The 14,960-nt window shown below is 44.4% G+C and overlaps 1 protein-coding gene across 2 annotated transcripts in view; it reads left to right on the plus strand.

The window, feature by feature from the left end:
• The first annotated feature begins 1,425 nt into the window (after positions 1-1,425).
• Positions 1,426-14,960, plus strand: part of TBC1D8 (TBC1 domain family member 8) — a 111,865-nt gene continuing 98,330 nt past the window's right edge. For both annotated transcript variants that reach the window (XM_042981164.1, XM_042981165.1), the window contains exon 1: positions 1,426-1,709. In XM_042981164.1, the coding sequence (XP_042837098.1) occupies positions 1,583-1,709 (127 nt within the window). In that variant the 5' untranslated portion in view covers positions 1,426-1,582. The remainder of the gene's footprint in view (positions 1,710-14,960) is intronic.

Raw genomic sequence — 14,960 nt, forward strand, 5'->3', positions numbered from 1 at the left:
CTGTGAGTTCATCAGGGCAGGGCCCATCCCCCATTCTTCTCTGCAATTCCAGGGTCTGGCAGCATGTCTGAGAGGGAGAGGTTCCAGTGAATATTTCTGGAAGGAGTATTTTCTTACCATCCCTGGCCCCTGCTCCACTGCCTCCAAATCTCCCTGATTACAGCGCTCTTCCTCAGTTTTACTCAGAGGATCTTTGTCAGTGGCCTCCCAGTTCTCAACCACAGAGGTCCCTCCTCTCTGGGCGGTCAATTCTGGTTGTTCTTCCCACAGGGCTCTTCTCTTCATGTGGCTTCTAACCTGCCCGGTTAGGTCCAGGCTTCTGAGCTGACCCCTTCTGATCCTCTGCAGATTTCTTGGTTTCCAGTGAGAAATATCACTCAGTTCCCACATGTTCTGTAGGGGATTTACTTCTACTTTTCAGTTCTGTCCTAATTAACAGTCACATTTTGTCAGGGACTCCTTTGTCAAAACCTGAGGGTCATTTTGATGGGAGTTTTCCTTTACTTCTCTTTTGGGTGTTGGATTTAACTGCCTCTCTGAGGACATTGCTAGGAGGACCATGAGCCTGTGCAAGGCCAGCTACCATGTGTCTAGTTCTACAACAGCTTTGAGGAAATACTCATTTTAAAAGCCCTACCTCCACATTCTCTATAGCTTTTCTTTAGTATCACGTACTCCGTGTTTCCCAGCCTTTCAATTCTCTTAGAACAAATGTGACTGGGTTGATTGCCGTGTAGGGGACTCGCAGGGGAGCCCTAATATCGCTGTCTTCTATACTCACGAAGACGTCCAGATTGAGTTTGATCTGATGCCTTGACTCAGGGTCGTACAATATCGCTGCTGCCTCTTCAGCAGCTCTGTCGGATCCCTTGTGAGAGCATGGAAAACGTGGGCCAAACAATTTTTTAAAATCGGAAAGTAATTGCTTTTAATTTTTAATGCTATTTTTTGTTATCCGTAAAAGTGTTCCTTGTTGTGTTAAATGCTATATTATTCCAAACACACCTGGGTTTTCTGGCGTGCACTCTGCTCCCCAAAAGACAAATAAATGCCCTCGGTTGGGCAACCTGCAGCTGTGAGAACAAGATGTCTTTTTCCCTCGCTCCTCCCCCTCTCAGAGTGAGGGGCGGGGAGTCAAGTCCTGCGGTCCCGAGCTGCCTCCCAGGAGGGGCGGAGGAAGAAGAGTCTAAGGCACTCCTCGCAAGCGCAACGGAGAGAGGAGGGGGGAACCTGGCAGCCGGGATGGGACTTCCTCCCTCCACTCCGGAACTGTGTGCTGGAGCGGCCGGGACTCGGAAACCCAGGCGGCGCCGCGGGAGCGGGGGGGGGGTGGCGGTGGGGGCCCGGGGGCGGGCCCGGGGCGGGCCCGTGGGCGGAGCCGGGACGGGGGCGGGGCCTGCGCGGCTGCGCGGGCTGCGAGCCTGGAGCTGCGCCGGCCGCGCTCCCGGGACTCTGAGAGCGCAGGACGCCGGCTGGCTGCGGTCCTCGCCGCCGCCGCCTCCTCCCGAGCGGGCTCGGCCCGGCGCGGCAGGCGGCCGGGGCGATGTAAGCCGGGGCCCGCGGGCGCGGTCGGACCGCTGCGATGTGGCTCAAGCCCGAGGAGGTGCTGCTGAAGAACGCCCTGAAGCTCTGGGTGACTCAGAAGAGCAGCTGCTACTTCATCCTGCAGCGGCGCCGCGGGCACGGCGAGGGGGGTGGCCGCCTCACGGGTAAGGGGCGCGCCGGGGCGGGCGGGCGCGGCGGGCCGGGCCCCGGACCTCGCTCCCTGCCGGGCCCGCGGCCCCCAGCCCGGGGTGCATCGCAGGTGGCGATTTCGTGGGAGACGCCGGGCCGGGACGGCCCTGCCTCGGGCTTGTTTTCCTTTCTTGTGTATTTCTCTTGCAAGCCCCCGTCGAGGTTGTGGCAGAAGGGACTTGCGGGCTCGTGCGTTCTTGCGGGAGAGGCAGGTGCCTTCGCCTCTTGGCCCAGTGACCGCCTGGAGGCCAGATTCGGCTCAGGAATCGAAAGAGAAGCGCCGGCTGGAGGTCGAGCCGAGGGAGCGAGGGCCGCCCCGGGAGGAGCGCAGGCCGCTGTGCGGGGCCAGGTGACAGCGGGGTGCGGCCCCGACTCGGCCATCTGGATGCGCCCCGACGTTTCAGGTGGTGTCTCGGCTGGGGACACACGGACGGCCCACCGCCACCGACCCTGGCAATCCCCGGCTGTCGGGCGTGTGGGCAGGGCGGGCTGGGGACCGTTTGCGCGCCCGGAGGAGAAGCCGAGGCAGTGCGAATCCCAAGCTTACGATCTTAGTAGCAAAATTGAGCGGGTCAGTTACCCCCTCCCCCACTTGTTTCTTCCAAGCAATGATAGGAGGAAAAACTCAGGCTTGTAAAATTTATGAAAAAACAAAGCAATTTTTCTAAAAGTTACTATCCAAGGCTCCGTGAAGATCAAGCATTTGGAAACATTGAGGCCAGCTTGCATAGTTGGGCCACCTGTTTAAATGGGTCAATGGAAGAACAGTTTATTAGACTTTTTCATTTGTGTCTAGGGTATCTATATGAAATTTCCGAATTTTGGAATCTGAAATAAAGGAGACCTTAGATCTTTTTCCCATCGCATCCCTCCTTATACTGAGAATCAGACCACGGCTGGAGAGAGAGGTCAAGGGACTGAGCTTGGGTCCCTGGCCTCACTGTTGGTGACTCCACTGTCTGCTTATTCTGGGGGAAGCCCTCCTGGAGTAAAGTTTAATGGGGGAATGTGATCAACAGGCCCTGAAACAGAACCAAGTGCAAAGGGAATTACCCTTCCTGTACTTTAAACCCGGAAGGTGAGAAAGCTGGCAGTTGGATTCCTTAAGAGGATGGACTTCACTGAGCCTCAAGGAGTGGGTATGACTTGGTGGGCATTCTGGACAAAAGAGTAGTGGGGTAGTTGAAGAATCTGGATGAAAGCGGTAGTGGGGTTACCTATGGTGGTGGTGAGTAGTGAGGACAGGTTGGGCAGCAGGTGGGCCTGCTCTGGGAGCAGTTTTAAGCTCTGAGGGAGGGAGTTAGTATAGGAGGCAGGAGTAAATGGTCTCCTTTAGTAGAGGGTAAGGACAGGGTTTGAAGGTTTGTGAAATGGGAAACATGGAACATCTGCCCAGAAAGTGTTTTCATCACTTAGTTCATGCTGACTGTGTGGGGTACTGTTGAGGCTGCTTTGGGAAAGACTTCGGGTTATTCGCCATCTAGCAAGGGAGACAGGTCCAGAGAAGCTGGACAAAGCCTCAGCTATGATGCTGATGGAGATTCAGGAGGTTCCGGAGAGCCTGGCTTTGTTGTCCAGAGTCTGTATCTGTGATGAACTCAAAATGATGCAGTCCGCCTCCTTTTTGCATTCCAAAATCAAGCAGATCTTTTTTATTATTTTATTTATTTATTTTTTAATTTTAGAGTTAGAGTGCCAGCTGGGGAGAGGAGCAGAGAGAATCTCAAGCAGGCTCCAAACTCAACAAGTAGCCCAGTGCTGGGTTTGATCCCATGACCCTGGGATCATGACCTGCGCCAAAATCAAGAGTCAGATGCTCAACCGACTGAGGCACCCAGGTGCACCAAGCAGGTCTCTTATCATACCTGTGGCTTTGGCCTTCCTTGGTGTATACTTCGGTTTGGGCTTAGAGTGAATATGCACAATATTCTTAAAGGCAATAAGGATCAACCAAAAAAAAAAAAATACCCCATGAAAAGACAGATGACACTTTATTTCTCAGGGACTCTGAACCTCCTGTTGATTGTGAAAGCCTGACATTTCCTAGGCTGCTTTACCTTCAGACATTTAGCTGGGTAGCAACTTACGTAGCTGTGCTGATTGAGCAACCCAGAGTTACCACATCCACCAATGGGCTGGTCCTAACCCAACCACTTATGAATGTTATAAAATCAAGACTGTGTGACACAGAGGGCAGCTTAATGTTGGTGGTGGTTTTCAGAATATGTAGAATTCTGATTTGGCAGATTTTGAGCAATTTATTTTGAGCTTATGAAGATAATGAGGGCTAGCATGATGGGTATTCTGACTGGTTGTAGGCTTTTCTTTGGAGAGAAGCAAGTAGAGGTGGTTAAGAGGGGTTGGAAATAAAATGTAAGGGAGTGGTAACGAAGTCCTTTTTTTTTTATTCCGATGCTGAATTTGTCATTCATAGGAGCTTAAACATATGAGGTCTCCATTGGCATTTAGTCTGACATGTTTAAAAATTACCTACCCTCAGAAATATAAGGTTTCGTTTCATTGAGGAAAATAATCGCTCTTCCGACTAATACACACATTCCCTATATATATCTTCAGTTTTATTTTCTCCATAGCCCTTTCTCACTTTCTAATATACAATATCGTTGATCATTTTGTTCATTGTTTCTTCCTACTGATTGTCTGTTCTATGAGGGCAGGTATTTTACCTATGATGGTGCCTAGCACATAGTATATGCTCATTAAACATTTGTAGGGTGACTACATGGAAGAACATATGCATGAATGATGGATTCTACTTTTCATTAAAAGTTGGGTGAGAGTGGAGGCCCAGCTTTTCTGACTGAGGCTGAGCTTGATCACATGGGACAGGAACATTCTCCTCTCTCCTCGGCTTCCTGTTTACCTGGCAGTCTGACCATTGTGGAAAGCTGGAGGGAATCAGTGGGAAACATAGACCTCCTCCTTCTGTCTTTTTTTTTTTTTTTTTTTTTTTAAGTAGCTCCCTTTGAGAGGGAAGGATCATGGCACCAGCTTCTCAGGCGGCCTCTGTTACCACCCCTTGGGACCTGTTTGGAGAAGGAAATCCTGGGCTTGGGGACAGTAGTGGGAGGCAGCCACCTTATCCTCCAGTTAGAACATGGTGTGGCTGAATACAGCATTATAAAATGTTTCCAAAGCTCTTGGGACAGAAGTGATTTTGCTCTGGAAGGGAGGAAGTCAAGGTATAAAAGTATTCACTTGAATACAATCTCCAACCTGTGGGAATATTTTTTTATTATTAATTTTTTTTTATTTCAGTGTAGTTGACACACAATGTTAAATTAGTTTCAGGTGTATAGGAATGTTTGTTATGAAAGTTCAGCTCTGGGAGAACTGAGTGGGAGAAGTTAGCATTTGGGAGGTGCAGACAGAAGAACACATCATTGTTGCCCTCTCCTCCAGTGCTCCCTGAAGCACTTAAAATGAGCAGCACAAATGTAGCTTTAAAGACCTAATGTCACCACCTGGATATGCCCCTCTAAAGGATTTTATTTTTCAGAGTTCTATTATGTGCGTTTCTGTATAACCTTGTAGTTCTTTTCCCAAAGAGCCTGGTAGTTAAAAAGTTGTAATTTGAAGAAAATATTGATGGCTTCTACTGTTCAGGATGTTTGCCTTCAGCCCCTGTTGCTGTCATTGCATTTATAATAGTTAGGGGCTAACAATTTCCTAAGTAGCTAGGGTCACAGGGGGAAGTATGGTGTAGTGGAAAATAGCGACTTTGAGTCAAGATAAGTCTGTTACAAATCTGGACAGAGAGGCCTTGTGCTAGTTTATTTGGTTTATTTGAGTCTTAGTTGTAACAGCCTCAAGATAGGGACAATAAGGAAGCTTACTTTAGAGGGTTAGAAACTTTTCCACTGTGGCTGTACCATTTTACATTCCTACCAGCAATACACAAGGGTTCCAATTCAAACAAGGCTTAGGATTAGAACTATATGAAGGGCTTATCTGGGCTTGCCACCTAGTCTGTTTGGAAAAAAAGAGAAGGAACACTTAAAAAATTGACTAACAAGAGGGCTTCTTAGAATAAAAGTGTTGTAAAGTTTGCATTAAAGTGAAGGATATAAAAAATATTTATTACTGCAGTATTTAATAAGTATAATTGGAAAGTTAAATATAAATTGTTTTTAGAGAGCATGCATGAGCAAGCAGGGAAGAGGCAGAGAGAGAGAACCTTTATTTTAATGTGTATTTATTTATTTTGAGACAGAATGCATGCGCGAGCAAGCAGGGGGAGGGGCAGAGAGGAGAGAGAATCCCAAGCAGTCTCTGCACAGATAGCCCACATGGGGCTCAGTCTCATTAACCACAAGATCATGACCTGAGTTGAAATCCAGAGTTGGACGCTTAACCGACTGAGCCACCAGGTGTTCTGAGAGAGATAATCTTAAGCAGGCTCCAGGCTCATCATGGAGCCCAGTGTGGGGCTTGGTCTCATGACCCTGGGATCATGACCTGAACTGAAACCAAGAGGTGGACGTTCAACCAGAATGTGACTGAGCCACCCAGGTGCCCCAGAAAGTTAAATATTAATTTTTATTTTTGTTTTAGTTTTATTTTTTTTTGAGAGAGAGAGAATGTAGGCAGGGGAGAAGGGCAGAGGGGGAGAGAGAGACAATCTTAAGCAGGCTCCATACTCAGTGCAGACCCGATCCAGTGACCCAGGGATCATGACCTGAGCTGAAATCATGAGTCAGATGCTCAATGAGCCACCCAGGTATCCCAGAAAGTTAAATATTTGTTTATATCTTAAACTATTTTTAAAATTTTATTTTCTTTGAGAGAGAGCGTGAGAGCAAGTGGGGAAAGGGCAGGGAAAGAGAAACTCCTAAGCAGGCTATATGCTGTCAGTGCAGAGCCTGAAGCAGGGCTTAATCCCACAAACCGTGAGATCATGAACTGAGCTGAGGTCAGGAGTCAGACGCTCAACCTACTGAGCCACCCAGGTGCCCCAGAAAGTTAAATATTTAAATAGCAGTTTGTGCTAGCAGGATTTGTTTTACAGAGCTTCTTTGAAATCCTTTGTTAAATCCTAGTAAATAAAGGGAACTTCACTTCGGTGTTGCAGGCGTTGAGTGACTGTGCTCAGAGTGAATTGTCTACTCTCTTTGGGACAGTGTGCCAAAGACTGGGGGATACGAAACTGACACCAGGGATTTGTGTGTGGTCACTAGCCTTGCTCAGAATGACTCTGTTGAAAAATTGGAAATTGGTGAAGCCCAGCTTGAGTGTTGGCTTTCTTTGCTATAGTCTTGCTCAGGTAGCTGAATTTGTGGGTGGATTTTTGCCCTTTTTTTTTTTTGGACTTTTTTTTAGTTTATTTATTTATTTATTTATTTATTTATGAGAGAGAGAGAGAGAGAGAGAGAGAGAGAGAGAGAGAGAGAGAGAGAGAGAACACGAACAGGGGAGGGGCAGAGAGAGAGGGATAGAGAGAATCCCAAGCAGGCTCTGTAGTCAGTGCAGAGCCATGTGTAGGGCTTGAACTCATGAACCATGAGATCATGACCTGAGCCGAAATCAAGAGTCGGACGCTTAACCAGCTGAGCCACCCAGGTGCCCCTTGACTTTATTTTAAGTAGGCTCCACTTGAGCGTGGGGCTAGAACCCACGACCCTGAGATTAAGAGTTGCATGCTGTACTGATTGTGCCAGCCAGGAGCCCTTGAATTTGTTGGTGGATTTAGTCTTTACTACCAACAAAATTCTTCAGTTCAGTTGGGCAGCCTTTGCATTGTGTAGACTTCCCAGATATTGGCTCCAGAGTCTTACATGCTTTGGTCTTATTTTCCAAAAGCACATTAAGGAAGGAACACAAATAAAGGAAGTACTTTGATTTTAAGAGCATAAACTGGAAGATATCTTACAATACAGATATACGGGTAAAATAACTGATACGTTTTTAAGGGCTGATAAGCCATTAAAACATTGGGGTTTCCAACAGTTGCATTTAATTAAGGCATAATAAGGGCACTGTAATTAGGTAATCAAACAAGGCAAAGACTGTGTCCCTCGAGGAATAATATGAGGTACAAATGTGTGGGTGGTGCAGTAGTGGAGGCTAGCCATTTCAGCCTAATTGGAACTCCTTAGGAAGAGCTGAAAATGATTGAGAGGCTTGTAGCTTTTAAAGAATTCATTTATTAGCTGTGAAGGGATAGGATTTTATGGTCTTGACTCTATATTCTGGCAGCATTGGATAGAGAAGGAATTTATTTTAAATGAAAGTAGTAAATCTGATCAAATTTCCAAGACAGATTTTCCCCCTAACTTAAAAAACTTTAATCATCTGTATTGAAAAGCAGCCCTGAGCATATTTTAACAGCTGTTTGGGTGTTGCAAGAGCTATTATTCCGCACCACCTCTCAGGCTCTTTCTCCTTCACCTTCTCCTGGTAAGGACAACTTGTCAGGCACTTCCCAAGACCTTCACCTGCTGTCCCCTCGGCCTGGGGGTGCCCTCACCTCCCCCTCTGCCTGCCTAATTCTTCTCTCCCTTTGACACCCTTCAGATCTCAGCCTGAGCTCTGCTACCTGGCGATGGGGCACTGGACCCCTCCCTCCTCTGATCCTCTTACACCTTAGAGCACTCACCGCTGTTTCCCATGATGTGGCCCTTTGTGGCTTTATCACTTTCTAGGGAACCAGACCATGATCTCCAGGATGGAGATCCCAGGTCTGTGTCCCTCACCACCATGCCTCCAGCACTGGAACAGTTTCTGTTGCTTGCAACACTCAGTAAATATTTAGTGAGTACATGGATGTCCAAGTAGAATTGATGAGTGTGAGCCTCTGAGGCTGAGAAATGTTTTGTATCATCCTGGAAATGGGAATTATGCGAAAGGCAGGAATAAATAATACAGAGTGTTGTCATTGCTATTTCTCACGCCTGCCCTGCGTGCCTGTAAGGACTAGCGGTAGTTTGTCAGCTGCGCCAGCCCAGCTGTTAGAACTGCCCGTTGGTAACCTTTATGTAAATGATCCTGTACAGACCTAGGAATGATTTCCCCAGTATATCACCAGCCAACTGACACAGCTCTGTGAAGTTGAGTCATTAATATTCTTGAACATTTGGTGGGTCTGTTGTTCCACCAGATTTTATTTTTCTGCTTCCTGCTTTTTACTTTCAAAAAAGGAAGGAAAAATCAGCAGCAAAATAAACAGCCACAAATAAGTTCTCCTTAAGAAAGGGCACTGTATTTTGTGGTTGGTTTTATTCTGAATAAGTAGTTACTGATGGAGATTGGACATTTAAAAATAATAAATAGGATGGTAGTTTGCCTAAAGTTTTAAAATACGAAATCTGTGTGCATAGGAGTACATAATGTAAATATAAAGTGTAAGTAATACAATACCTATCACCTGTTACTAAAAAAATAGAGTATTTCCAATGTTTAAGAGATCTCTTGTGTGTTTTCCTGATTATATTCCCCTCCCTAATCAATACATTGTTGAGTTTTGTGTGCTGTTTAAACTTTATACAAAAGGAATAATAATTTACTTTGTTTTTTTCTGAAGCTTGTTTTCCACATCCCAGTTATATTTATATTTATAGTTTTACATATATATGTGTATATATATAGTTAATGTTTCCCTAACATTGAACCATTTTGATGCATATAGCTGCATTCATTCATTTTCATTGATGGGAATGACTCATTTATTCGTTCTTTTGTCAGCTCATATTTGGGTTTCTAGTTGTTTTTGTTATTACAAATAATACTGCTATGAACATTCTTGTATAACGTTCATATGTGTGAAAGCTTCTCTGGAGAATATACCTGTGAGTGATCTTGTTGGGTATATCAGCCATAATGGGTTAGGTTATGCTGTGGTAACAAACATCCCAAACATCTCTGTGGATCCACATTAGTTTATTTCTCCCTCATGTTATATATCCAATGTGGCTTCCCAAGGTTCTCTTGTAGGCATCCAAAGATGGGCTGATGGAGGCTCCATTCCTAATGCTTCCATGGTTACATGGTAAGGGGGGAAAGGAATTTGGTGACTCTCATGTTGGGTTTTAGAACTTGTAGTTGGAAGTGACACCTATCCCTTCCATTCACTTTATTTAATGTTTATTTTTTTTTCAGTCATCTGTACACCCAACATAGGGCTTAAACCCACAACCCCGAGATCAAGATTTGCACACTCTTCCCACTGAGCCAGCCAGGTTCCCCTGTATATTTTTTAAATAATCTCTACTCCCAGTGTGGGGCTTAAACTCACGACCCTGAGATCAAGAGTCACATCCTCGACTGACTTAGCCAACCTGGAGCTCCTATTCAGTTTATATTGGCAAAAGCAAGTCACATGGCTCAGTAACCTGAAACACACGAGGAAGTATGATTTTCTTAATTTAGGAGCTCTGTGTGTGTGTGTGTGTGTACATGCACATGTGTCTGTGTGTTCTGTATTTTTTAAGTATTAAAAATTTATCACTTTATGACTGGACTTTTTTAATTTTGGGTCTTTTGAAGAACTAACATTCTTAATTTTCATGCAGTCGGGTACAATCTTTTCCCCCAAGAGTTTGTGCTTTTTGTTACTTGTTTAAAAACAAGTCCTTATAAGGGAATCTCCAGGATGATGGTGAAGGGAAATCGTAAAATGACAGCTCAGAGACCCCTCAGTCCAGATGAGAGCAGGGCAAAAGGCTGCAAGACAGCTCCTAGGGGAAGAGAGATTGGTAGAGCACCTCCCATCCATGCACATGTTGAAGGAAGGTCTGTGCACTAGGAGAGGAATTGTGGGTAAATTATTGATAAAGCTAAATCAGCCAAGAATTCTTGGCAGTTGTTAACTGCAGGGAAAATAAAAAGTTGTGTAGGTTAGCCAAGTTTCATAGTTTTACTACAAAGCTCAGCTCTCTATAAATTCAAGAACTAGTGATAGGGGTGCCTGGGTGGCTCAGTAGGTTGGGCATCCAATTTTGACTCAGGTCGTGATCTCACACTCATGGGTTTGAGCCCCGTGTCGGGCTCTGTGCTGACAGCTCAGAGCCTGGAGTCTTGCTTCGGATTCTGTGTCTCCCTCTCTCTCTCTGCGCCCCCACCGCACTTGTAGTCTGTTTCTCTCTCCTCTCTCTCTCTCTCAAAATAAATAAACAATAAAAAAAAAGAACTAGTGATACAATCAGAGATATGAAGGTAAATGCAAAAAGAATCCATTAAGGATCGAAGCAATTTCCTTCAGGGGCTGGGAAGTGGGAGTAGGGAAGGTCATGAGGGAGCTGTTGTGTTTCTCACTGAGCCTGGTAGAATTATTTGTTTTTTTACATGCACATGTAAATTGGATAAAATGTAGACTGAATCTAAAATTTGGGAGAGCTTGGCAGTTTTTCTGGTTACCAGCACCGTATGTGTAATGGGGATAAGGAGAGGCATTGAAGCAATGTTTCATTCTTGCCTGGTGGACCATGATTACTCTTGGATTACCCATGCTTCAGATATTTGTCCTCTCGGTAAACTATATTTAGCCTTCAAAATGTCTACCATGTGTGGGGTGTGTCAATTTCACTGAGGCTTAGGAACTATTTTCAGAAATGCATCTAATCTAATCAGGTACTTTAATTTGAAATCAAAAGATAGCCTAGATTTTTTTTCCCCCCCTCTGGAGAAGAAATTGGTTTAGAGTTACAAGTTTATGATTTTTATCTCTTACCTAACCTCAGAGATGTGGTTCTGTGACTGACCCATTCCTTCTGGGGTTCAGTTTCTTAACCTGAAAAACAATTATTATTGTTGGTGTTATTTTAAGAGTTTTATAATAACAGTGGAAGATTTCATACTTCAAATTGTTATGTTTTCTAGATACGTTGTCAAAATCCCTTTTTTTTAAAATTTATTTTTATTTTTTTGAGAGAGAGAGCAAGCACATGCATGCATGAGTGGGAGAGAGGCAGAGAGGAAGGGAGGGAGGGAGAGAGAGAGAGAGAGAGAGAGAGAGAGAAAGAAAGAAAGAAAGAAAGAAAGAAAGAAAATCTTAAACAGACTCCATGCTCAGCTCAGAGCCCAATGTGGGGCTCGATCTCACAAGTGTGAAATCATGACCTGAGCTAAAATCAAGAGTTGGACGTTTAACTAACTGAGCCACCCAGGCACCCCTGTTTAATTATTTGTATTTAAAGAAGAAAAAGCCAAAAGAACATTTCTTTCAACAGTGTCAGGCCCTGTGTTCTCATGCAGCTTATCATCTAAAGGGATGGGAAAAGCTAGTGGTAGTGATGGAGTGATTATTAAACCATGAAAGAATTATAAATGGTGGTAAGTTCAGGGAGGCGAGGGTGATGAGAAGGAATAATGGGGAAGCTAATTTAGGCTGGGAGTGTCAGGAAGGATTTCTCTGAGGATCTGTTGTGTCAGCTAAGACCTGTAGGGTGCTTAGAATGGTGTTAGCTGGGTAAAACAGGGAGGAAAGGACCTTCTGAGCAAAGGAAAGCACATGTGTGAGAGCTCTGTGGCCTCTGAGAAGCTGTTCTGGACAAGTTCAGTTTGATGTGCTTGTGAGTTGTCTAGAAAGGCTTGTAGAGGAGGAAAACACAGAGGGGACAGAGGAGTGGTCAGGAGAACAGGAGGAAATGAGTAGAGTGTATTTCCCAGAGGCCAAGAGAAAAGTGTATTCAAGAAAGAGGGAGGGGAGAGGGATGGACTCTGCAGTATGGTATGGAAAAGGCTCGAGGGACATTGGCTGCCTCAGGGAGAGTAGTTTGGGAGTGGATGGGTGGAGAGGAAGTAGACATGCACGTGAGCAGCTTTATCAAGGTGGGATTTGGTTGGTTTTTGGTTGTTATTATAAATTTATTATTTGTTGGGGCTCCAGGGTCACCCAGTCAGTTAAGTGTCTGACTCTTGGTTTCTGCTGAGGTCCTGAATCTCATGAGGTCCATGAATCTCATGATTCATGAGTTCAAGACCCGCATTGGGCTCTGCGTTGACAGTGCGGAGCCTGCTTGGGATTTTCTCTCTCTGAAAATAAAGAAACTTAAAAAAAAAGAGGGAAAACCACAAATTTATTCTTTGTCAGGAAATGGAAGGTCTGTTGAATGCTGCATCTGTGGCTGCTGGGCCTTGAAGTGGTCATGGCTAGGTTTTGAATAGGTCAGTAAAGGAGGTAAGGCATCCAGGTGAGCAGGACCTCAGGAGACAATTCCCAAGGAATTTTGATTTGGGAATAAGGTTAAATACTGAGTACTGGGGAAAAAAATTACCTCAAAGAATCTGTAACTGGTCACCAGAAGGATGAACTATTTTAAATGGATCCCAGGGATGCTGGGTCAGCACTGGATGGTAATTGTTTCACCAGGCAAAAGAAATTATTCGAGGAAACCATAGCAACTTAAAAATTCATTGTTAATTGCTTGGCATTGGATGCCACATTGAGTTTCCTGTGTGTGTGTGTTACCATTTATTTACTATGTAAATAAAAAACTTTTGTTATCAGTAATGTTATTGGGATTCAAACAATAGGATTTATTTCTAGAAGGAAAATACAGATTAAATATCATTTTAGTAAATTGCAAAGATTGACCAGAAAGTTTGGCTATCCTGAATTATTATTACTGTCCATTCAACAGAGTTTTAAATAAATTTGTGCACCAATGTTTGTGATATAGGGATGTTTTCATAAGGAAATGTGTTAGCCTTCTAAAGTGGGATTGGCCTATGATGAAAGATTTGGAAGGCACTTCTGGAATTTTTCACTTGAGATGCAGTATTTGCATGACAGACACAGTTTTACAAGGGAGAAACAGCATATTTCAACCTCAGGTAGAGATTTGGATATTACACTTACCCTGGGAGCATAGTGAGCAAATTTGGATTTTGAGTTTCTGTTATATTGCTGTTATAATGAAAAGTAAATGTAAAATGTAAGCAAGGCGTTAAGATTGCTTTAGGAATGTATAGCTCATGATCTTCCATATATTAAGGATTCAGTCACAGCAAGGATTTGGGTGGAGAAATTAGGTTTTAATAAAACTAGTGTCCCAAAACTGTGTGTGTGTGTGTGTGTGTGTGTGTGTGTGTGTGTGTGTGTGTGTGCGTGCGCGCGCGCGCACCTGTGTGTTTTTGTTTTAACCTTTAGTTTCCTGTATGTTCTTGAGGTAGAGTTTGGACACTCATTTAGGGCTCAAAGTGGATACTGTTTAATCTCAGTATAACGGAGCTGCCTCTTAATGTGGGTATTAGGTTCCAAAATCAACATGAAGGACAAAAATTGCTTGAAAAATTACCCTTAAAATCAGCAGGGCCCCCTTCTTGGTAATCTGCTCATGTTACAAGGAGTTCCTGGAAAGTCAGGGCCTCTGTGGAGCCCAGAGCCTCCAGCTCCCCAGGGAGCTCACACCAGGGCCTGTGCTCCTTAATGGATGGGCAGTCCACGTGAGCGGTTGTTTTTCCCTCTGCGTTTTGGCCAGGGCATATTGTTGAATTTGCTAAGTTAAATATGAGATGTGTGTCTGCTGTACCGCCACTTGCTAGTTGAAGTAATGTACTTGAGTCAGCTTCATGGCCAGGTGAGGCTAAGAGTGATCACATTACACTTTGGCGTCTTAATTTGGGAATTGCTATTAGGTGAGGTCGATGGTAGCTGGAGCTGCATTTCTGATGTCTACTGCTTAGGTGCTTGCAATGCAAAGGTCTGCACGAAGTGGATGTTGTTTTATCTTGCAGCCTTTTGCTTATCTTCATTTATCCAAATAAAACATTTAGGTGTGAATAAATGGGGTTGGAGAGCCTCTTGTGGAACTGGAAATTCTCTTTGATAGGATGTGTATCCCACTGTAAAAGTTGCTTTTCTTGTGTGATTTTTTTAACTTCCTGTACTACCTGGAAAGCTAGATTTGAGTACTCTATATTTCATAGCCAAAAGTTAAGTTAGAACCATGTAATAGTACACTTAGTTATTTTCTCTGAATTAAAATTTGCAGAAACCTTAACTATAGGCAAAGCCAGAAATGTGTTGATGGTGCCTGAAATCTTGGTAAGGTTCAAGACCAGAGTTTCCATAGGCAAGCATGCATTTATGCCAGAAGGATTATTAGAAAGTCTGTGTGTGCATGGGAGGGAGGGTTGGGGGGGGGAGAGAGTAAAGCAGGGAGAGGGAGGGAAGGAGAATCTCAGAGAGAGAGAATTGAATGGCAGATTTACTGACACCAAAAGAGATCATAATTGCAGAAGCTTTGAGAACACATGCTCTAATATGC

The sequence above is a fragment of the Panthera tigris genome, chromosome A3 (assembly GCF_018350195.1).
Source record: "Panthera tigris isolate Pti1 chromosome A3, P.tigris_Pti1_mat1.1, whole genome shotgun sequence".
Taxonomy (NCBI): Eukaryota; Metazoa; Chordata; class Mammalia; order Carnivora; family Felidae; genus Panthera; species Panthera tigris.